This window comes from Xenopus laevis, chromosome 6L (genome assembly GCF_017654675.1).
Source record: "Xenopus laevis strain J_2021 chromosome 6L, Xenopus_laevis_v10.1, whole genome shotgun sequence".
NCBI classification, from domain to species: Eukaryota; Metazoa; Chordata; class Amphibia; order Anura; family Pipidae; genus Xenopus; species Xenopus laevis.
In genome coordinates, this window is record NC_054381.1 from 4,354,196 (window position 1) to 4,378,789 (window position 24,594).

The window sequence follows — 24,594 nt, forward strand, 5'->3', positions numbered from 1 at the left end:
GCGGAAGCAGCAAGTCGAAAGACCTGATGTAGAGACTGTACTGCTCCGCCACTCCAGAAAGTGCAGAGAAAACCCGGAAGAAGCAAAAAGTGCCGGAAGATCCGGGACATCTTCACTTACAATCCGGGACAGGCAGGGAAAATCAGCACTGTCCTGCGTAATGCGGAACAGTTGGGAGGTTAACAGGATGGAGTCTCTGAATAAACACCCATACAGAACGCATATTAGGACATCGTCAGGGGAAATTCATCTCCTGTATGCAATCTCCTATTCTACAGGAATGCAACGTCGCCTGCTTTTCCACTCAACCCTCCTCAAAGCAGACGGCACATCTCACTCCTCAGCTGTCAGCTCCTCACTCCTCAGCCATATGACCTGGGTCCTTGCTACTCACTCCTCAGCCGTCGGCTGTAGCTCGAATTTGACTGTTGCAATTAAAAAACGTAAAACGCCTATTGGCTAAAACAAGTGGCAAGAACAAGTAACTATAATCAGGGTGCAGGGCAGAATATACGCACCCCGAGGAGTGAGGAGCAAGAGCTGACAAGTGAGGAGGGAGAAGCTAGGACCCAGGATGGATGGCTGAGGAGGGAGGAACAAGGACCCTGGATGGATGGCTCAGGAGTGAGGAGCAAGAGCTGACGGCTGAGGAGGGAGGTGTGAGATCAGCCTCGGAGGATGCGTGAGACAAAAAGCATTCCATGTCACATTCCTCTCGCATGCAGGACAACGATTTCCCCTGACAATGTCCTAAAATGCGTTCCGTACACCCACAGTCTCATGCGGTGTCTCAGCTACTTCCTATAATCCAGTGCAAAGCTCATTCCTCAGCCAATGAGAGAAAGACACGGCGCAGGGCTGCAGCTTCACATGAGCCATAGAATAGAAATCAGGGGAAGACTTTAGGGAACACTCAAACCCACTATGAGAATGGAACATACAAATGACTCTTACCAAACGCTTAGCAACAGGGAGGCCGGAAATGAAGGTTGTGCACTTAGAAATAACTCCCCGTATCAACAGCGAACTGGTTCCCGTCAACCCCTAGCGATGACATTTAGGGACTGCACAGAGCCAGTCATATGAGAGATGTATATAAGCGACACCTAGTGGCAGGAGTTAAGAAATGCAAGGAATGCGCCTGAGGAGCCCCGGTCACTTCATGTCAGTGAGAGACGCCGCGTTACATTGAGTGAGAGCAGCGGGAAGTGACAATCTCGCATGACGGCAGAATCCCAGTCAGCGCTGACTATTACTCACGTGACCTTTAGCCTTGTGTGTGAGCGCGGAGGGATATGTGAATTGAAGCAGCTTTTGCTCATCCGCTCATGAGTTCTCTAGTGCTGCTCTCACAGACAAGGAGCGCTTGTTATATCGGCACCTCACGCCATTAATCAACCTAATGAGACCAATACTGGTACCAGACATGTCTCTATAGAGCGCGAGCGAGATGCGGGGAATGACTTCTTTCAACACGCGTGTCTGTGAGGGAACTGTTGGAACGAGCCCACCAACAAAATGGCGGCGATTCGTGAGGTAAGAGACAAGTCGGAAGTCAATGTCAGGGCCCATTTTATTGGCTAAAACTGCGGAGAGGAGGGTGAAAATCTCACTACATCATAATATAGAGGCCGGATAGAGATGAGATGTGAGGGACTCACTGAGGAACAGACTGGGAATTGTCCCCTGCTGCTCCCTGTAACTCCCTGCAACTCCCTGCTCCTGTGTCCCCGACATTCCCATCCCCTGTACTCACATCTCCAGCCTCATCTACTGGGTAAGTCATTTTCCCTCCTCCTCCTCCTCCTCCTCCTGTACTGTCTGTGGGACTGGGGCTTAATCCTGCTGCAGGGACTGATAGAGAGGGGAGACTGGGGCTTAATCCTGCTGCAGGGACTGATAGAGAGGGGAGACTGGGGGTTAATCCTGCTGCAGGGACTGATAGAGAGGAGAGACTGGGGGTTAATCCTGCTGCAGGGACTGATAGAGAGGGGAGACTGGGGGTTAATCCTGCTGCAGGGACTGATAGAGAGGGGAGACTGGGGGTTAATCCTGCTGCAGGGACTGATAGAGAGGGGAGACTGGGGGTTAATTCTGCTGCAGGGACTGATAGAGAGGGGAGACTGGGGGTTAATCCTGCTGCAGGGACTGATAGAGAGGGGAGACTGGGGGTTAATCCTGCTGCAGGGACTGATAGAGAGGGGAGACTGGGGGTTAATCCTGCTGCAGGGACTGATAGAGAGGGGAGACTGGGGGTTAATCCTGCTGCAGAGACTGATAGAGAGGGGAGACTGGGGGTTAATCCTGCTGCAGGGACTGATAGAGAGGGGAGTCTGGGGGTTAATCCTGCTGCAGGGACTGATAGAGAGGGGAGACTGGGGCTTAATCCTGCTGCAGGGACTGATAGAGAGGGGAGACTGGGGGTTAATCCTGCTGCAGGGACTGATAGAGAGGGGAGACTGGGGGTTAATCCTGCTGCAGGGACTGATAGAGAGGGGAGACTGGGGGTTAATCCTGCTGCAGGTTGTTACAGGTTGCAGCTGGATGTTACTAACAGGCACATTTCCTTTCATTGCTACAAATCAATATTAAACACTCTCCAGTGTGAGGTGTCAGACCACAGATGTGACTTTAAGTTGCACAACAAAACAAATAGTACTTACATATCAAAGTAGCGCCAGCTCCTAAAGAACATGGGCCAGATGTGGGGCAAGTGTTGAACCTATTATTATTATTATTATTATTATTATGATTATTAACATGTATGAGCCATCATATTACGCAGCGCTGTAAAGTAAATGTGTTTATACAACTAAATCACATGAATTACATAGATATAACATACAGAGTTATACATCATGACCAATACTGATACAAAAGGTGAGGAAGGCCCTGTGCAAAAGAGCTTACAATCTAAAGGGAAGGGAATGAGACACAAGGTGTGGGAGTGTCAAGATCAGAAATAAGCAGGTGAGAGATGTAACATATTATATTGCATTTGGTAGCTAAACAGAGTGAGGGGAGGCTTCTCTAAATACGTGTGTATAAGAGATCTTTTGAAAGCAGAAAGGTTGGGAGAAAGTGGGACAGACCGTGGGAGAGAGTTCCAGAGGAGGGAGCAGCCCTTGCAAAGTCTTGAATGCGAGCATGTGAGGAGGTAATGAGAGAAGAGTTGAGGAGCAGGTCAGTAGAGGAGAGTAGTAAGCGGTTGGGTGAGTATATAGAGATGAGTTCAGAGATGTAGGGTGGGGCAGAGTTATGAAGTGATTTGAATTTTAGGGTCATTAATTTGAACTTTATTCTGAAAAGTAGTGGAAGCCAGTGCAGGGATTGGCAGAGAGACTGGCAGAGGAGGAGCGGTTGCTGAGGTGTATGAGCCTCGCAGCAGTGTTCATTATGGACTGGAGAGGTGACAGTCTCTGGAGGGGAAGGCCAATTAATAGAGAGTTACAGTAGTCTAGATGTGATATGATGAGAGAGTGAGTAAGAATTTTGGCAGCATCTTGGGTGATAAATGATGGTATTTTGGATATGTTCCTTAGGTGGAAATGACATGATTTAATAAGTGAAGGACAGGGCAGAATGTAGGAGAAACCCAAGGCACCTGGGGACATGGGGTGATAGTGGAATTGTTAGCTATGATAGATACTTCTGTGCAGTATAACAGGCAAGCAAATGTTTAGGTTGGCTAGTACCAGTGTGACTAGGGTATAGAGACGGACTAGTACCAGTGTGACTAGGGTATAGAGGCTGACTAGTACCAGTGTGACTAGGGTATAGAGGCTGACTAGTACCAGTGTGACTAGGGTATAGAGGCTGACTAGTACCAGTGTGACTTGGGTATAGAGGCTGACTAGTACCAGTGTGACTTGGGTATAGAGGCTGACTAGTACCAGTGTGACTTGGGTATAGAGGCTGACTAGTACCAGTGTGACTAGGGTATAGAGGCTGACTAGTACCAGTGTGACTAGGGTATAGAGGCTGACTAGTACCAGTGTGACTAGTGTATAGAGGCTGACTAGTACCAGTGTGACTAGGGTATAGAGGCTGACTAGTACCAGGGTAGGCCCGTGTGACTAGGGTATAGAGGCTGACTAGTACCAGTGTGACTAGGGTATAGAGGCTGACTAGTAACCAGTGTGACTAGGGTATAGAGGCTGACTAGTACCAGTGTGACTAGGGTATAGAGGCTGACTAGTACAGTGTGACTAGGTATAGAGGCTGACTAGTACCAGTGTGACTAGGGTATAGAGGCTGACTAGTACCAGTGTGACTAGGGTATAGAGGCTGACTAGTACCAGTGTGACTAGGGTATAGAGGCTGACTAGTACCAGTGTGACTAGGGTATAGAGGCTGACTAGTACCAGTGTGACTAGGGTATAGAGGCTGACTAGTACCAGTGTGACTAGGGTATAGAGGCTGACTAGTACCAGTGTGACTAGGGTATAGAGGCTGACTAGTACCAGTGTGACTAGGGTATAGAGGCTGACTAGTACCAGTGTGACTAGGGTATAGAGGCTGACTAGTACCAGTGTGACTAGGGTATAGAGGCTGACTAGTACCAGTGTGACTAGGGTATAGAGGCTGACTAGTACCAGTGTGACTAGGGTATAGAGGCTGACTAGTACCAGTGTGACTAGGGTATAGAGGCTGACTAGTACCAGTGTGACTAGGGTATGAGGCTGACTAGTACCAGTGTGACTAGGGTATAGAGGCTGACTAGTACCAGTGTGACTAGGGTATAGAGGCTGACTAGTACCAGTGTGACTTGGGTATAGAGGCTGACTAGTACCAGTGTGACTAGGGTATAGAGGCTGACTAGTACCAGTGTGACTTGGGTATAGAGGCTGACTAGTACCAGTGTGACTTGGGTATAGAGGCTGACTAGTACCAGTGTGACTAGGGTATAGAGGCTGACTAGTACCAGTGTGACTTGGGTATAGAGGCTGACTAGTACCAGTGTGACTAGGGTATAGAGGCTGACTAGTACCAGTGTGACTTGGGTATAGAGGCTGACTAGTACCAGTGTGACTTGGGTATAGAGGCTGACTAGTACCAGTGTGACTTGGGTATAGAGGCTGACTAGTACCAGTGTGACTAGGGTATAGAGGCTGTTAGTACCAGTGTGACTAGGGTATAGGGCTGACTAGTACCAGTGTGACTAGCGTATAGAGGCTGACTAGTACCAGTGTGACTAGGGTATAGAGGCTGACTAGTACCAGTGTGACTAGGGTATAGAGGCTGACTAGTACCAGTGTGACTAGGGTATAGAGGCTGACTAGTACCAGTGTGACTAGGGTATAGAGGCTGACAGTACAGTGTGACTAGGGTATAGAGGCTGACTAGTACCAGTGTGACTAGGGTATAGGCTGACTAGTGTGACTAGGGTACTGCTAGTACTAGTACCAGACTAGATAGAGGCTGACTAGTAACCAGTGTGACTAGGGTATAGAGGCTGACTAGTACCAGTGTGACTGAGGCTACTAGGGCTGACTAGTACCAGTGTGACTAGGGTATAGAGGCTGACTAGTACCAGTGTGACTAGGGTAGTACCAGTACTAGACTGACTAGTACCAGTGTGACTAGGGTATAGAGGCTGACTAGTACCTAGTGGTACCAGTGTGACTAGGGTATAGAGGCTGACTAGTACCAGTGTGACTAGGGTATAGAGGCTGACTAGTACCAGTGTGACTAGGGTATAGAGGCTGACTAGTACCAGTGTGACTAGGGTATAGAGGTTGCTCCTGGAATAGTGCATGCCCCCCCCCCCCAATTCCCCAGAGACTGACAGTATAACAATATTGAGTGTTTCTTTAGTTAACCATTGACCAGTGCTGTGTCTTTATGTTACATGTAAGGCCTGTCACATTCCAGTGGAGGATGCCCACTGAGCAGTCGGATAATGGTAAGCTCAGCATCTCCTGTTCCCTGTGTCCCGGCCATTCCATGGGATCATTAGCCCAACACTGTGTAATTGCTCCAATCATTCCATCCTGTAACAAGTAAATCATATAAAAATCCTTTACAACAGGGGGGATATATTTGGTACAATGATTATTTACTAAGAGCTGGAATCCCATTACTGGACAGAAGCAGAGGTGTCGCATAGATACCAATATCTACCCGCCCCAGACAGTAATAACTAATAACTAAATACCCCATCGGATTCGTTATTACGAGTACGAAGCCACAGCTACTCCTTTATCAACACTGGGCAAATTTGCAACTGGACGGTAACCCATGGCAACCAGTTCAATTAGGGATGCGCTGAATCCACTATCTGGGATTTGGTGGAATCCCCAAATCCTTATTGAAAGATTCGGCCGATTACAGAACCGAATCTTAACTTGCAGATGCAAAACGAAATCCGAATCTGCATTTGCAAATTAGGTGTGAGAAAAGAAAAAGTGGGTAACAATTTGCATATGCAGATTCGGATTTCGTTTTGCCATTCACAAGGATTTGGCCGATTCCTGCTGAAAAAGTCCTGGCCAAATCCTGAACCGAATCTTGGATTCAGTGCATCCCTAAATTTAATATTTGATTTTGTTGCTCTTCCTGGAAGTAAATAATTTGTGATTGGTTGCTAAGGGTTACTGCCCGGGTGCAAATTTCCCAGGTAAATAAGTCCGACAGAGGTTGGCAGTATCCATTAAAGCTGTTTAAAAAAACAGGCACATTATTGTTTTCCAGCAAAACAGTTTAAAAAAAAGCGGATATTGAATTCTATTTCCCTTGTTTGTTTTTTTTTTTAATTCATGTTTATTTTAATAACTTGATATTTTTTTTATTATTTTTGGCAGACAGGGTCATATAACATGAGTGGGAGTCTCTTTCGTGTTCACGTGAGGTTTTCCTTTCTCTCTCCTCATTTAGAGACTGCTCCAAAAGTCAAATTGGAGGAGGCAGAACTGGACACTAAGGATCACTTGGCGGCAATGCAAATGGAAATAGATTCGGGTTCTGGAACGGGTATGTCTTGCAATAGACTTGTAGCAAAACCTTATCTTAAAGGACAAGGAAAGGTTAAAATTAAGTAAGCGTTATTAGAAAGGTTTTTTTGAATAAGACTAATAAACCCTCAAAGTAATGCTGCTCTGAGTCCTCTGTCAAAAGAAACAGCACATTTCTTTCCTTCTATTGTGTACTCATGGGCTTCTGTATCAGACTAACTGTTTTCAGCTTAAAGGGATACTGTCATTGGAAAACATGTTTTTTCAAAACACATCAGTTAATAGTGCTACTCCAGCAGAATTCTGAACTGAAATCCATTTCTCAAAAGAGCAAACAGATTTTTTTTTTATATTCAATTTTGAAATCTGACATGGGGCTAGACATATTGTCGGTTTCCCAGCTGCCTCCAGACATGTGACTTGTGCTCTGATAAACTTCAGTCACTCTTTACTGCTGTACTGCAAGTTGGAGTGATATCACCCCCTCCATTTCCCCCCCAGCAGCCTAACAAAAGAACAATGGGAAGGTAACCAGATAACAGCTCCCTAACACAAGATAACAGCTGCCTGGTAGATCTAAGAACACTCAATAGTACAAGCCAAGTCCCACTGAGACACATTCAGTTACATTAAGTAGGAGAAATAACAGCCTGCCAGAAAGTAGTTTCATCCTAAAGTGCTGGCACAAGTCACATGACGGGGGGCAGCTGGGAAACTGACAATATGTCTAGCCCCATGTCAGATTTCAAAATTAAATGTAAAAAAATCTGTTTGCTCTTTTGAGAAATGGATTTCAGTGCAGAATTCTGCTGGAGCAGCACTATTAACTGATGTGTTTTGAAAAAAACATGTTTTCCCATGACAGTATCCCTTTAAACCTCTAGGGCTTGAGCATGCTCAGTTTGCTCCTCTCACTGCTGTAATCTGAGCCCAGAGCTATGAGCGAGCAGTGAGTCTAATACTCTGATACAAACCATAAAAATTATGGATGCACCAAATCCAGAATTCGGCCTTTTTCAGCAGGAATTGGCCGAACCCTTTTGCCTGGCCGAACCCACTTAGAATCCTAATATTCATATGCAAATTAGGGGCGGGGGAATTGTGTGACTTTTTGTCACAAAACAAGTAAGTAAAAAATGTTTTCCCCTTCCCACCCCTAATTTGATTTGGTGCATCCCTAATTAATTTATTGTATTAACTGGTATGTACTTCACTGGCAGATGTACCAGAGACAAAACTAGAAGAGTTTAATGTAAAGGTGGAGAAAGAAGAACCAGACTCTTCAGAAGATCCTCAGAAGCAAACGGAAAGCTCAGCTGGCACTGATGGGGGTAAGTAACCAGGGGCTGTGCCTGTAGCACTGGGCTAGTGTTTGTCCTGCATGTTCTGTTCTATGTTTCCTTTATATTTCCTTCTTTATCACATAACAACTCCAATATCTCTCATGTAATATTATACAGAAGGGGCAGGAGGTCAGACCAAAGCTAATGAAATTAAACAGGTATAATCGCAGGAGGAAATCCTCCCAAATATCCATATATATATAAATATGCAGAGAGATGCCATAAAGCTATACATTTAAAAACACATGCAGTATATTGCCTTTGTTCAGCAACCCATAGCAACCAAACAGCAGTTAGTCTTTACTGATCTAGGCTATTTAGAAAGATGGAAGCTACAAACCCCTTCAGTTTTATTTTTCTTCCCCTGGGACAATGATATCCAAGGAAGATTTGTGTATCTGTGGGTGTTGCCATGTGAAATATAAAGTATTTATATAATTATATATGTTATTTTCTTTATTTTCCCCTCTCTGTTCTTAATGGGCAGAACCAGAAACATCAAAGATAAAGATAAAAGAGGAACAAGCGCACTCTGATTACCAAAAGTCAGTGCAAAGTTTGGTAGGTCCACTGGTTGATGGAGGTAAGTATCAATAATAATAACTGGCTAACTTCTAGTGATGTCCCTGTTGTGTCTGTGGGTCAGTAACACTGGAGTTTAGGGGTCTCACTGCTTGTGTCTGTGGGTCAGTAACACTGGAGTTTAGGGGTCTCACTGCTTGTGTCTGTGGCTCAGAAACACTGGAGTTTAGGGGTCTCACTGCTTGTGTCTGTGGCTCAGTAACACTGGAGTTTAGGGGTCTCACTGCTTGTGTCTGTGGGTCAGTTACACTGGAGTTTAGGGGTCTCACTGCTTGTGTCTGTGGGTCAGTAACACTGGAGTTTAGGGGTCTCACTGCTTGTGTCTGTGGCTCAGTAACACTGGAGTTTAGGGGTCTCACTGCTTGTGTCTGTGGGTCAGTAACACTGGAGTTTAGGGGTCTCACTGCTTGTGTCTGTGGGTCAGTAACACTGGAGTTTAGGGGTCTCACTGCTTGTGTCTGTGGGTCAGTAACACTGGAGTTTAGGGGTCTCACTGCTTGTGTCTGTGGCTCAGTAACACTGGAGTTTAGGGGTCTCACTGCTTGTGTCTGTGGCTCAGTAACACTGGAGTTTAGGGGTCTCACTGCTTGTGTCTGTGGCTCAGTAACACTGGAGTTTAGGGGTCTCACTGCTTGTGTCTGTGGGTCAGTAACACTGGAGTTTAGGGGTCTCACTGCTTGTGTCTGTGGCTCAGTAACACTGGAGTTTAGGGGTCTCACTGCTTGTGTCTGTGGCTCAGTAACACTGGAGTTTAGGGGTCTCACTGCTTGTGTCTGTGGGTCAGTTACACTGGAGTTTAGGGGTCTCACTGCTTGTGTCTGTGGGTCAGTAACACTGGAGTTTAGGGGTCTCATTGCTTGTGTCTGTGGCTCAGTAACACTGGAGTTTAGGGGTCTCACTGCTTGTGTCTGTGGGTCAGTAACACTGGAGTTTAGGGGTCTCACTGCTTGTGTCTGTGGGTCAGTAACACTGGAGTTTAGGGGTCTCACTGCTTGTGTCTGTGGCTCAGTAACACTGGAGTTTAGGGGTCTCACTGCTTGTGTCTGTGGCTCAGTAACACTGGAGTTTAGGGGTCTCACTGCTTGTGTCTGTGGCTCAGTAACACTGGAGTTTAGGGGTCTCACTGCTTGTGTCTGTGGCTCAGTAACACTGGAGTTTAGGGGTCTCACTGCTTGTGTCTGTGGGTCAGTAACACTGGAGTTTAGGGGTCTCACTGCTTGTCTTTTTTTTTTTTTTTTTTTAAATGTATTTATTTTTTCTCCCCCTAATCGTAAGATACAGCACTGAAAATAAAGTCAAAGAACAAAGGGTCAGACACTAAGGATCATTCAGCTGCAAAAAAGAGTGTGAAGGATTCAGGTGAGAGCCTTTGTGTGTGAATTTTAAGCTTTGCACGGGTATTTATTCAGATTGTGAAAGAAAAACTCTTTATTTCCTCTCTTATCCAGGCTGTCGGAGTTCTGGTTTGTACCAACTTTTTGTGTTTAAAGGAGAGTTAAACCCTCTTAATCTTTAACTATAAATGTGGTCCCATTATAAAGAAAAGATTAAAAGATACCCGTGCATTCACTGATTTGATTGGACGTGGGGCAATATTATCAGATTTGTAACAATGTGTAATATCCCTTAAGAACAACAATGGCTTCTTTAATTGTGGTTTATGTTATTGATCAGGGAAAGGCACCAAGAAGAAACGCCAGAAGGGTTCCCAGGGGATCAAAATGCCCAACAAATTAATCCTCGACACTGAGCGTCTCATAATTGAGATACGGAAAAGGCCCTCCCTGTTTAACCCCTCCAACACTGACTTTGCAGACAAGCAGAAAAGGAGAGAAGCCTGGGAAGAGATCTGTGTGGAGATTATCAAAGACTGGGCAACATCATCCTCCAAAATACAAGTAAAGTATTGTAAGTATGTGTAACCTCTTCCTTAATTCGCCCATATATCGGCCTCTTACCATCTAATTTCCATGTATTTTGGAATCGTTTATTTATTTTCCTGTTCACAAAGATCAGCAAATGCGTAAATGACAAAGCTTCTTCATAGACGGGCTTGAATTATAAAATAAAAGCACATTACCCTAAACACGGAGCTGGGCTGTTCAATATATAACTCTTTTAACATGTCTACCGATGTGCTCTCGTTTTTAAGATAGCTAGAAGGACAGGACAGGACTGCTGCTTACAATGGGGATCAGATAGGATCTGTGCAGCCACTGGGACAGAATGTTCTGTTATACAGATAGCTAGAATCTCAGCTGCCATAAAGCAGGACAGGACTGCTGCTTACAATGGGGATCAGATAGGATCTGTGCAGTCACTGGGACAGAATGTTCTGTTATACAGATAGCTAGAATCTCAGCTGCCATAAAGCAGGACAGGACTGTTGCTTACAATGGGGATCAGATAGGATCTGTGCAGCCACTGGGACAGAATGTTCTGTTATACAGATAGCTAGAATCTCAGCTGCCATAAAGCAGGACAGGACTGCTGCTTACAATGGGGATCAGATAGGATCTGTAGAGCCACTGGGACAGAATGCTCTGTTATACAGATAGCTAGAATCTCAGCTGCCATAAAGCAGGGCAGCACTGCTGCTTACAATAGGGATCAGATAGGATCTGTGCAGCCACTGGGACAGAATGTTCTGTTATACAGATAGCTAGAATCTCAGCTGCCATAAAGCAGGACAGGACTGCTGCTTACAATAGGGATCAGATAGGATCTGTGCAGCCACTGGATATTATTTATTGATGACAACAACGACCCCTTTATGCAAAAATGATTGAATTCAGTTCTTTATCTGTGTATTTTTGGCAGTAAATGAGATTCGGAAGAGATGGATGACCTTACGGGACTATTTTCAGAAGGAGCTAGAAGCCCCGACGAAAAAGAATCGCAACGGATCTCGTTCCTCCCGGAAAAGCACGTTCATCTATTTTAGTGACCTCCAGTTCCTGAAGCCCATCATAGAAGACAGCGAGTAGGTTTCAGTTTCCTTCTGCCTAACAAATCCTTATGTACGCAGGTTTTTGTTATTACATGCTTTGTTTTGTTTTTAAGAACATCTGTACAGGTGGATGAGGAAATGTACGATGAACCAATAGAAGAGACTGGAGCAATGAACTCTCTTTCTCCGACTGAAGATGGCAATACAGAACCATTAAGGGATCCCGTGCCTTTAAATCCACAGTCACCAGAGACAGAGAACAGCGATGGGGAAACTGCAGGAGACACGGCATCACTGAATCCGCCATCTCCAGCCAATGAGGACAGTGTAAGGGAACGGGTGCGATACAGAGCCAATCACAATCAGCCATCGCCAGCCAGTGAGGACAGTGTAAGGGAACAGTTGAGATACAGAGCAAATCGCAATCACCTGTCTCCAGCCAGTGAGGACAGTGTAAGGGAACGGGTGAGATACAGAGCCAATCGCAATCAGTCATCTCCAGCCAGTGAGGACAGTGTAAAGGAATGGATGAGATACAGAGCCAATCACAATCAGCCATCTCCAGCCAGTGAGGACAGTGTAAGGGAACAGTTGAGATACAGAGCCAATCACAATCACCTGTCTCCGGAAAGGGAGGATGTGATTTACAGGCCGCGTGCAAGCGAACCTCAGCCTATTGCCACCGGCAAACTCTCCAAAAAGAGGAAGCACATTCATGAAGATGATGATGACGATGATGATGATGGGATCCCAGAGTTGCCAAAACCCATTTCCTATTTCAGGGACACTTTGGTGGACGACGAGAGAGATGAAGATCGTCTTTTCCTCTTGTCATTGCTAAAGACACTCAAGAGATTCTCTGCTTCCCAGAAACTCGAGATCAAGTTAAAAATGAGACAAACTGTGGCACGGGCAGCCAAGGAGGGAAGCCCTCAGCCCTCGCATGCCCCATACCCACAGCAGCAGCAGCCATATATACCATCCCAGTATTCCCACTCATACACTCAACAATGTTACATGCCAAACTCGGCGGCTTCTCCTCCCTCTGACATGTCACATCGTATGCACTCGCCGTATCCACACAATTACTCAGGCCCTAGCTACGAAAATGCTCACCGACAGAGTCCTCCCCTTCAGTCATACAGGTAAATGGATGGTAAAGATGGAGGCTCCATGTTTCCATCATTTAATGAAATTAAAGAGTAGGTTCACTTAATGCAAAGCCGGATCCATTTGCATTAGCACCACTAGTATCCCTCATCAACAAAATCATTCATTCAGTCAACCCCCTTCTACCAGTACTTGACAAACTACAATGTCTAATTATACTTGTACTCCCTGCTGCTGTGCTGCTCTCTTCCCCATGGTCAGGCAGAAGAGAGGTAGGAATTTCACACTGCTCTGATATCTGTTTTGTAAGGAAAGCAGTTTAAAGGGATACTGTCATGGGAAAACATGTTTTTTTCAAAATGAATCGGTTAATAGTGCTGCTCCAGCAGAATTCTGAACTGAAATCCATTTCTCAAAAGAGCAAACAGATTTTTTTTATATTCCATTTTGAAATCTGGGGCTAGACATATTGTCAATTTCCCAGCTGCCCCAGTCATGTGACTTGTGCTCTGATAAATTCAATCACTCTTTACTGCTGCTGTACTGCAAGTTGGAGTGATATCACCCCCCCCCAGCAGCCTAACAACAGAACAATGGGAATGTAACCAGATAGCAGCTCCCTAACACAAGATAACAGCTGCCTGGTAGATCTAAGAACAACATTCAATAGTAAAAACCCATGTCCCACTGAGACACATTCAGTTACATTGAGAAGGAAAAACAGCAGCCTGTCAGAAAGCATTTCTCTCCTAAAGTGCAGGCACAAGTCACATGACCAGGGGCAGCTGGGAAATTGACAAAATATCTAGCCCCATGTCAGATTTCAAAATTGAATATAACAAAATCAGTTTGCTCTTTTGAGAAATGGATTTCAGTGCAGAATTCTGCTGGAGCAGCACTATTAACTGATGTGTTTTGAAAAGAACATGTTTTCCGATGACAGGATCCCTTTAAAGTAATTGGTGAAAGAAGTCCTTCCAATGGCAAAAACAGAATCAAAACCCTTCATGGCGATACAATGGGGAAAATATTGGCCTAGGCCAAGCCCCACCCACTCTGATTATGGGAAAGAGAAGAGCCAAACTGCAGGGAGTACAAAGCTGGTAGCACTGGATTCATTTAGCCAGTGGAAGGGTTGAGCCAAGGCGGATGGGCCCGGGTTTCTTTCTGGACTTAGCCTTTAGCTGTATATATTTATATCGGAATCTTTTGTGTGAGTTTCTGCTAAACAAACCAGGTCACTTTGTGTTCATGTATTAGTTCAGCCGTTTGTATGTAGAAAACACAGTTTAGATTGTAATTTATATTAAGTTTGATAATAAAATACTCGGATAGTGGATGTGTGTGGGGCGTTCTGTTTCCATTCTACCCTTCCTTTTTTTTTTTTTTCTATTTCATTTTCTGACTTTCTTCTGTTCAGCCATCTTGTTTTCTCATGAAATGTACAAGGTAACAAATGGATTATCTTTAGTATATGATAGGGGATCCACCTTCAAAAACGGAATTGATTTAAATGATCTATTGGATCTCTTATCGCATTGACAAGTTACTCTGTATAACATTTTTGTTTTTAGCAGCTTTTGAGATACTTGGCAATTTTAAATTTTTTAAACCAGCCTTTCAGCCCAGCCGCTTTTTCAATGCCTGCTATTAGTCTAAAACTGCTAATATCATATAAACTGAAAATAATTGCAAAAGTGCTCATAGGAGTTCATATCAATTCCTTATTTAACGTTTTTATCTCTTTTAAACTAGACTGGCCCAGAGTTGAACCATGCAAGGCCTCACAAAGATCTGAACTGCCTGTTTAAAAAAAAAAAAAAAAAATACACTGACAGTTAAAAATCCAGCCTAAAATGCCATTGTCTTATATATGCAGATTGCATCCAAAGGTGCCAAATAAACATGATCACTATCACTAATGGAGTTGGGGAGAGTTGCAGTTAGAGTTTATAGAGCACTGTGTGCAGCAGTAGCAGCAGAGATGACTAAGGAAGCCGTTTCAGGGGCTAATAGGGAGGGAATATGTATTGAAAGGAACATGTTTATCAGAGATTAGAACTAGAACATGCCTCGGTATTCCTGAGAAAATTCTGGAGCTCTCTAGTCTATTCCAATCTATACAATTTTAGAGGAATATTAAAGGAAACTTATTGTGTGAAGACATTTTCGCAAAAACCCTACTAGCCCCACCCATCTTTTGCTGCTGCCTCCTTTCCCAGGCTGTTCAGGGGAGTCGGAAGGAGTCTGTACACTGCACTGTAACACAGCTAGGCTGACATGATAGGGACCTGAAGCATGTATTTGCTTGTGTGACTGCAAGGCTGTGATTGGTTGTCCCCTTCCTACTGTGCTTTTGGCTGGGACAGCTAGGACACACCCACCCTAGTTGCTGATTGGTTCCTATCCGACAGTGCAGTGTGCTGCCTGCTCCCCTGCACAGCCTGGGAAAGGAGGCAGCGGCAAGTGCAAAAGATGGGCGGGACTAGTAGGGGTTTTTTGCAGATATTTTCAATAAATCACAAACTTTTTTTTTTTTTTTAAGAGAAGAAATGTCACAAATACTGGGGGTTGCCAAAAGTTAGGCACCACCCAGCAATTGTAATCAACTGATACCCCAGGCCTGTGCTCAGCAGAATACGGCACTGGGGTTCTTATCAGAGAGCAACACAGAGGAATCCTCCTCCTCCTCCTGCTTCGTTCCTCACTACCCCGGAGCCGACACATCCGCAGTTGAGTGAAAAGCTGAAGCTGTTGCTGCAATTAGTTTGATGAGTTCTGATCTCCTGTACCTTGTCTTAGTTCCAAAGCCAGAGTTGGGGCAACGGGATGAAGAAGGAATACTAAGTGTCAGTCTTATGGTTAAACAGGTAGGTGGCAACAAAAGCAGTGAGGGCTGGGACACAAGGATCGGTGGCATGAGTTATTATAGGGGGTATAGAGTGATTTCTAGTGATAGATATTTGCTAAATAATTACACTGGTGGGCCAGTAGTCCTGCAGCCAACGTTACAAGCTCACTTCAACGGGGTGCACGGAAGTTAATATTTTCACCTCCACAAGTTACAAATGTAGCAGCCCTCCCATTTCATAAAGATAAAAACAGCCTTTATTTTCACATATGGCAATTCTAGCAAACTATTCGCTTGAAAAAGAACCAGGAAGGGCCGAAACATTGCTGGAGTTGCCATATGTGAAAATAAAGGACCATTTGTCCACTCCGCTATTGTGCCAATAGAATCATCAGTCAAATAAACTTACTGTACAAGTCAGAAGGGATATATCCTGGATGGCAGGTATGTAGCTCCCATTTTTTAGGTTTTGAGCCCTTTAAGAGCCAACCCTTTAAGAGGTGCTACAGGGTTAACCATACAAAGGTGTTGGGTTGGATATTAAAGGGGTGTTTTAAAAGGGAAGTAAAGTCTAAAATAGAATAAGGCTAGAAATGCTGTATTTTGTATACTAAACATAAACATGAACTTACTGCACCACAAGCCTAATCAAACAAATGATTTATGCTTTCAAAGTTGGCCACAGGGGGGTCACCATCTTGTAACTTTTTTATACATCTTTGCAAGACCAAGACTGTGCACATGCTCAGTGTGGTCTGGGCTGCTTAGGGATCGTCATAAATGATCAAAACAGCACAAGTCAAATAATATCTGCCAGAAGCCGATACAACAAGACTGATTAATAATCAGAATATACAGACTGCACTGGCTCCTGTGTTGTCATGTGATCTAATGTGGATTTTATAGTTTTTGTATTGTTTAATACAAACTTTCACCAACTCTGCAGAACCAGTGGCTGCAGCAAAATAATCCTCCAAATAGAATCCCAGTTTATCTGTTTAAATCTGGCTCCATGATCTTTGTCCCTGCAGCTGGAGTTGGAAACCGTAAAGGGAAAGTAAAGGCGAAAATAAAATCCAATACAAATCTCTACACAGTCGCCAAGTGTTCTACAGGGAAACAAACAAAGCTGCTTGAGTTCTGCATGGCTGGGAAGTAAGGCGGGGGCTCCCCCTGCTGTTCATAAGTATGATTGTTTCCCTGCAGAGCAGTTAGGGACCGTCTGACAATTCCTATCCACAGCAGTAAATGAAGGGAGAATTTCACTACATACAGTCAGGTTTCTTATAAAAACGGTACATATTTTTTAATTAAAGTATATTGGAGATAGGTTTCTTTTTCATGAAAGAAGGTAAAAACAAGATTTTATTTTTTTGCCTTTACATGCCCTATAAGGAATCGAATAGCAGGTAAAGGTGTGTGGAAGTGGAAGCTGCTTGCTATTAACTTGCTGAATTCCTGGAGACTCCAGTCTGTTTAGTCTCCCTGTGTATAAAATGCTACAACTGCCAAAGTAATGATTTCTGCAATGGTGGACTTTTGTTCCTGAATTCAAGCAATTTTCTCTCACTGATTACTGCTGCTGCAAAGCCCATGGATCTTGTTACTCGATACTCGATAAAAGGGCAATCAGGGAAACTGAAGCTCCTCCATGTTTGGTCCCAGGAAGATTTCCATTGCACATTATACACTGGGATAAAATGCAGAATCCAGAAATAAGATTTCCTATTTCCCCAAATGTTCTTACTGCAGAAGTCTGTTTATTAGTGATGAGCAAAATTAGCTGCATGGATCTGCATGTTTCATAAAACTGTGGCAACATTGAGCAGCCAAAAAAAATGTACAAGAAAAAATGTCGGGGGCTTGATTAGTTACTGAGCATGGTGGACGTACGCTGAAAGAGCTCCTCTTCTCCACTTGATTGTGGTCAGCCCTGAACCATGGGAATGCACTCTAAATCCAGAGACACAGGAGGTGAGGAAGGGAAACCACCGGAGATATCCGCAGCCAGGGCCACCATCAGAAATCCCGAGGCCCATATAACAATATTTTCTTGACCCCCTGGTCTCCAACCACCCCAAGCCCCACACCAAAGTAAAAAATAGGACTTATGGTTCCCTACATACGGTATGTATGTAAGTATGTGATTTAAAATAAACGTGGAATAAATACATTTTAAAAAAACGCCTGTCGAATCCAATGCATTTTTGGCACGAGAAAAAACACCCATTGACTGATTAATTTTGCAGGAAAAAAGGCTTTGACTTTTATGCATTTTGCGTGTGTATATGACAAAGAGTGAGACTTGAGCACCTGGATAACAGCTGAACTGGCACTTATATAACAGTGTAATAAACTGTAACCCACAGCACCTTAATACCCCTCTGAATTGTGTCTGTATGTTACCCTCCCATTTAGACTGTAAGCTCTACGGGGTAGGGTCCTCTAGCCTTTTGTCTCCTTGACACTGAGCACTTAATCTGTATTGTAATTATATTTTATATTTATGTGAATTGTATGACCTCTTGTTTGTTACTACTAATTTATTGTTGTGTTGTACAGTGCTTTGCCCTCAAGGAGCGCTTTACAAATAAAAATATACATACATACATACATACATACATACATACATACATACATACATAGTCCATGCCCTATCCAAAAACACTTACAATTAGAAAGAAGGCAGCCAAGAGGGAAGTAGTGAAAATTTAAAAGTAGAGTGAAATAATCTATATAAATCTTTAAAAATATAACTGGATTTATTTTCCCTTTCGGTCACTTACTGGAAACAAGTCCCATCTGGTCAGTGTTACTATATGCACTGCTGAGCTTTTATCCTGCTGCTACTATATTATACCCATTGCTGCCATGGGAATTCCCTGCCCACAGCCAAGGGGAAAGTTTTGGAAGGGAATTCTGCTTTCCCTCACCTATTCTCCATACAGCTGAGACACATGGGGAAGATTTCCCTAAATGAACTCACTAAGTGAATGGGACATGTTACAGATCATGTGATTATTGTGTAAGGGACTGGTATATTAGTTCCCCAGTATTATTTAGCAGGCAGTCCCCTAGTGTTATAGACACCTAACTGGGTCCTAAAATACAGTTAGGAGGGGGAACTGTTTCCTATTCCTGCTTTAAGCTATTCCCCTTGTTGTTTCTCACAGTGACCAGTAGATTGCACTGTGCTAAAGTATAAAACCCTTTGAAGCCATGCTTTCAGGGTCCATCTTGTGCTGGCTGTAGGCTGAGCAGGCAGGCAGAGCTCAAGTGGAACCTAGACAGGTCAGGTCTAGTAAGGATAGGCTACTCACCTTAATAGGTCACTCTAGGAGTGACAGATAGATATAATATTTAGCTGAGTAGTTTGAGGCTCCTCCGAGGATTGTGAGTGGGATTAAGATCCCGGGTACTAAATGCCCAGAAGTAGGGACTAAGTGTACAGACCTAGGGTAGAGTTTCCCCTCAGATTCCACTTAGGGAAAAGGCTGAAAGCTGGTTGTACCTCCTCAAGGCTGCATACATTGTCCTCGTTCATGAGGGGACTTATATTGACCAAAGGTGCTGTGAGTATTGCCTATCCACTGTTAATCCTGTATTGCTTATTGTACACTCCAGTGAGGATTGTATGTTCAATAAATATGTTCATTGGTTAAGTTATAAGAACCACTGGTGCCCAATTATTTGCACCCTAAATAGTTACAGTTGCACTACACCCTGCCTCCACACTGCTGCGAGGGCTTACTCCCTGAGATTTTAAGGTCTCATCCGGAGCACATTTATTGGGAGTGGAGCTTGTAGCAGAGTAAGGTGCACTCAATTTACTATAGCGCTACAATTGTAATATACTGTAGGGTTGACAAGTCTCACACATACCCCAGAAACACCAGAGTATAGAGTAAATGCAGGTTTATATTCTGCCCATTCCCATATACAGTTTATTGACCTGGGGGGGGGGGGTAGGGGTCAAACTGTACAATGGTGGGGGAGGGGCACATAATAATTGTCCAGGAATGTCCTGAGAAGTCTCACTTCCTCCCCCCATTCACATCCCAATAGTTGGAATCTGATTCCTCAAAAGAACAAGCTGGAAAGTGTTGCTCTGCTGTAGCTGCTGTCTCACCCCTTGTGTCCTGCACTGCTGTCTCACCCCTTGTGTCCTGCACTGCTGTCTCACCCCTTGTGTCCTGCACTGCTGTCTCACCCCTTGTGTCCTGCACTGCTGTCTCACCCCTTGTGTCCTGCACTGCTGTCTCTCCCCTGAGTAATTCCCCCTATTCCCTGCACTGCTGCCTCTCCCCTGGGTGAGTAATCCCCCCTATTCCCTGCACTGCTGTCTCTCCCCTGGGCTCCTGTGTGAGTAATTCCCCCTATTCCCTGCACTGCTGTCTCTCCCCTGAGTGAGTAATTCCCCCTATTCCCTGCACTGCTGTCTCTCCCCTGAGTGAGTAATTCCCCCTATTCACTGCACTGCTGTCTCTCCCCTGAGTGAGTAATTCCCCCTATTCCCTGCACTGCTGTCTCTCCCCTGAGTGAGTAATTCCCCCTATTCCCTGCACTGCTGTCTCTCCCCTGGGTGAGTAATTGTCCCTATTCCCTGCACTGCTGTATCTGTAATAAATCAACAGTCCCTTGTATGTGCTGGAAACTAAGCTGCATGAATCCATATTGGAGGCAAAACAATCCCTATTCACTTTTATTTAAATTATTTTTTTTGGAAGACCTAATGAATGGAGACCCAAATTATGGAAATATCCCAGAAACTCCACAGTATTGTGGATAATAGATCTATACCTGTGCCAGTAAAACAGTTAACTTTTATTTATATTTTTGCATGAACGTAACTTTTAGACACTGTAAAAGAGGATTTAGGAGCTTTTCATAGTTTAACTCTTTGCCTGCCAAGTATGTATCTCATATGTGCTGCCGGTAGAGTTGCCACCCAGCCGGTATTTTACCGGCCTAGCTGGTAAAACACCTGCCAAAGCCGGGATTACAAATTTACCGGCAATGCAGTTGCCGGTAATTTGTAATACCCTTTAAAAAAAGCCCCTGGCCTGCCCCCATTTCGCACAGAACTTACCTTTTTTTCCAGCGCTGTGGAGAGCTCTGCGATGTAGCTCCACCTCCTTTTGCGTCATCGACCACCCCCTTTTGGTGCCCGCCCCCCACTGGCCGGTAATATTTTTTAGTAAAGGTGGCAACCCTAGCTGCCGGGCAAGTGCTCTAAATGCCAAGAATGGATCTCATATGTTCCGCACTTTTAGAGCAAAACCCTATGAATAAGCGGCTTTTGCCGTTTACACAGAGGGTTAGGCAGTTGCACAAACCTTTTGGCAATGAGCCAAAGGCGCTTTTAGGATGGTCCTGCAACTCCATCGTCGCAGGACCCGATTTCTTACGGGACCGCTTGGAGGACTTTAGGACCGCACGGAGAAGGAAGATTTCTGAACTCAGCACCTGCCCACTCACTTCCTGCTGTGTGTTCTCTGCAGATCCCGGACCTTCAATGCTACGACCGATCTCCTGCATACGGAAATGGTAGGTGGCCTCTCTTTTACACTTTTACAGACACACACAAGCATTTACACACACACACTATACATTTTACTAAAGTTTAGTACTATACTTTATTTTTGCTTTTCTGGCTTCTCTTTCGCACACCATTTCCCTTTGCCGCTCACAATCTTGTGCCCCAGTCCCTTACTTCTCCTTCAGCACTTCCTGCCTCTTTAAACTGAGTCTTGTGCCCGGTCTCTTACTCTTTCTTCCTCTGTGCAGAATTGTGCAGCATGTCACAAGGTTCAAACGTCTAACACTAAATGTAAAAGTTTTTTTTACTGATAAAATATTGCATTTGGCAAGGGACAAGGGTGACAAAGTAACTTTATTAGTAACAGTTATTTCACTGTTTTGCCTTATTGTATTTGATATTTAGGGTGTTTTATCATTGTATGTAAGAAATTTAGTGAAATAAATGTGGCAAATTGTAATATATTTAGGCGATTTTCAGAAATGTTATAAAAACCACTCCTTTTAGCGTAACTTTGCAATTGGGTAGTTTGGAGTACAAAGACATAATTAACCATTTTAGATTCATCAGAATGTGTACTATGCAAAAATGTATGGTTTTCAGGGGTCACCATCATTTTTTGTAGCTTTTATCCAACGTAAAACTGGCAGTGTTTATAAGTTAGTGTAAATGGAAGCCATCATATAATTATGCACAAGGTAGATTTTGGGGTCTTCACATGCTTTATACTTTGATAAACCCATGTACATTGGGTATCAAACTGTTCAGTGGAGCCCAGGCTTTCATATTTAGGGCATATTATCTTGGTACCTAATAGTATGTGGGAGATAAGATGCTGCCAGGTGGATGTTTTGAGGTGATTTTCGGAAATGTCACCAAAATTGTCAAATTTAGGAAAGGTTTGCAGCTTGGTGCTTTAGAGTAAAAAGACATGCATACCCAAATTGGAATCAGGGGAATGTCTTCTTTCTGAAAATATATGGTTTTCTGGGGTGAATGTATTATTTTTCTATCTCTGCCCCTCAAAAAATGCTGTGAATGTGTTGATTTTGCAGTACCTGAAATAACAGGTCATGTGGGGGTGTCTTCATTTTAGGGCCCCTATATGCCGTGTTCTTGGGTACCCTATACATATTGCCCATCAAACTGTTCAGAGGACCCCAGGCTTTCATATTTGGGGTGATTTATCTTGATACCTAATAGTATGTGGGAAATAAGATGCTGAAGGGTGTAAGCTTTGAGTTGATTTTTAGAAACATCACCAAATTTAGGAAAGGTTTGTGGCTTCGTGCTTTGGAATAGAAAGACATGCATACCTAATTTGGATTTGGGGGAATATGTACTTTCAAAAAACATATGGTTTTGTGACGTGAATGTACTTTTTTCTACCTTTGCCATTTCTACGTAAATGTGTTGATTTTGCAGTATCAGGAATTCGAGAACTGATAGCTCAAATACGGTATCTTCATTTTGGGGCCCCTATATGCCACATACTTAGGAAAACGAATACACATTGGGCATCAAACTGTTCGGTGGATTCCTGGCGTTCATTTTTAGGGTGTTATACCTTGTACCTAATGATATGTAGGAGATATGATGCTGTAAACTGGAAGCGTTGAGGTAATTTTTAATAAAATTCACAAATTTATATAAAAAATTATAACTTTAGGAAAGAATTGCAACTTGGCAGTTTGGAGTATATATCTATATATTTACCAATTTTGGATTTACCAGAATCTTCTTTCTAATAATGCATCGCTTTCAAGGGAAAACCTACTGTTAGTTGAATGTTTGGACAAGAAATCAGAAGTATGCCGGTTTGTGGAACAGTGCTTTGGAAATTAGGTAGTATATTGCTTGGAGTTTTTGATCTATACAAGTGAGAAATCTCCATAAAACTTTATATTAAGTATTGGCACATTCAGGAGACATAGAACTTTCCAAATCTGCTGTGTTCTCATACATAAAATAAATTATATTTCTAAAATACACATGTGTTTGCATTATGAGAAACAGGATTTCCCCCCCCCCATTTTTTAGACACTTAGAAGCCTCTATCTTTGTACGAAAGTGGAATTACACCAAGATTCTAGCATATTTTGAAAGCTTAGGTTGTCATGAAATAAAACAATATTTTGTTTTCCTGGGTAAACCAAAAGACCCTCCCAGGATAGGCCCCTAAAGTGTAAGAGTGCAAAATGTTCAAAAATTGTCTGGCAATTAAAGTACCAAATCAGCCAAACTGGCTGGCAGTTAAAGGGTTAATTCATACCTCCCAACTGTCCCGTTTTCAGTGGGACAGTCCCTCTTTTGACAGCTCAACCCGCAGTCCCTCATTTATACTGGAAAGTCCTGTTTTTCTCTGCACTGAACAGCCAGAAAAAGACACAAAGTTTCTAACTTAATTGGCTTTTGGCAGAGAGCCCAGAACGGCTACAGCAGAAGATAAGATACTTTTATAACAATTTCTAGACAAGCAAATAAGTAATTGTAACAATATAAGATAACAGGTCCCTTTGGAGAAGTTAGACTCACAGCTTAAAGGGCAATTCACCTTCATTAGCAAAACTGGAAAAAAACCACAGAAATATGTTCAAACTTTCATAACCTTCCAAATTTTGTAAAATAAACATGGTAATTAGGGGGTGTGGTCACAAAATGGGCGTGGTCAAAATATTTTTCTTTTCAAAATGTTGGGAGGTATGGTTAATAGCCCAATAGCGTCTCGCTTTAGATGTATTTCCTTGGGGGGGGGAGAACTTTTGTAATTCCATTTCTGTAAAAAGATATGGGCTGCTCAATGTGTAAAACATAGTTTTTTTTATAATCACATGTAAACCTTTAACATAAGTGAAAGTAAAATTGATGCGAGTGCTATTCTAATTACTTTTGTAATGTACATTCATTATTTATTTTTACTTTTTTAAGATATTAAAGAATACATGTGGGGGCTGCTCTTTGGAAGCAGAAGATCATTACAGCCTCTTTCTTTCTCCTGACAACTTCCTTGACTAATTGAAGGTCAGAATGGTCAGAAACTGACCAGCAGGTGGCGCTGTTGAAACAAAATTCATAAAAAGAAAGAGAACAAAAATACCGTACCCTTCTAGATAAAATAGCCTCATTAGAATCGACACATAAGCACACGCTGCAACGTGATACGTTTCGGGAACTAACGGAGGCTAGGAAACAGCTAGCAGATCACCTAGACTACTATACGAACAAAGTGTTGACAATGACAAAACACCGCTTCAATAAATGCGGGA

The 24,594-nt window shown here is 43.4% G+C and overlaps 2 protein-coding genes across 8 annotated transcripts in view; both read left to right on the top strand.

Annotated features, from left to right (window-relative positions):
* The first annotated feature begins 954 nt into the window (after nt 1-954).
* On the top strand, nt 955-13,224 carry LOC108719523. 7 transcript variants are annotated; one of them, XM_018268418.2, is made up of 9 exons: nt 955-1,536; nt 5,859-5,905; nt 6,877-6,972; nt 8,174-8,284; nt 8,784-8,879; nt 10,154-10,237; nt 10,553-10,786; nt 11,699-11,861; nt 11,942-13,224. In XM_018268418.2, exons 1-9 carry the CDS (start codon nt 1,451-1,453, stop codon nt 12,975-12,977), a joined length of 1,953 nt encoding a protein of 650 aa, XP_018123907.1. In that variant the 5' UTR covers nt 955-1,450; the 3' UTR covers nt 12,978-13,224. The 7 variants fall into 7 exon arrangements, with proteins under 7 accessions (XP_018123907.1, XP_018123911.1, XP_041422835.1 ...); XM_041566904.1 differs by lacking the exon at nt 955-1,536 and adding an exon at nt 1,637-1,777; XM_018268422.2 differs by lacking the exon at nt 5,859-5,905 and having other exon boundaries at nt 957-1,536.
* Nucleotides 13,225-19,924: 6,700 nt separating this feature from the next.
* The window catches only part of LOC108719566 (zinc finger protein 208-like), a 33,494-nt gene continuing 28,824 nt past the window's right edge, over nt 19,925-24,594 (top strand). Inside the window, 1 exon segment of the mRNA XM_041566833.1 lies at nt 19,925-21,336. The gene's annotated coding sequence lies outside the window, so the exon portion shown is untranslated.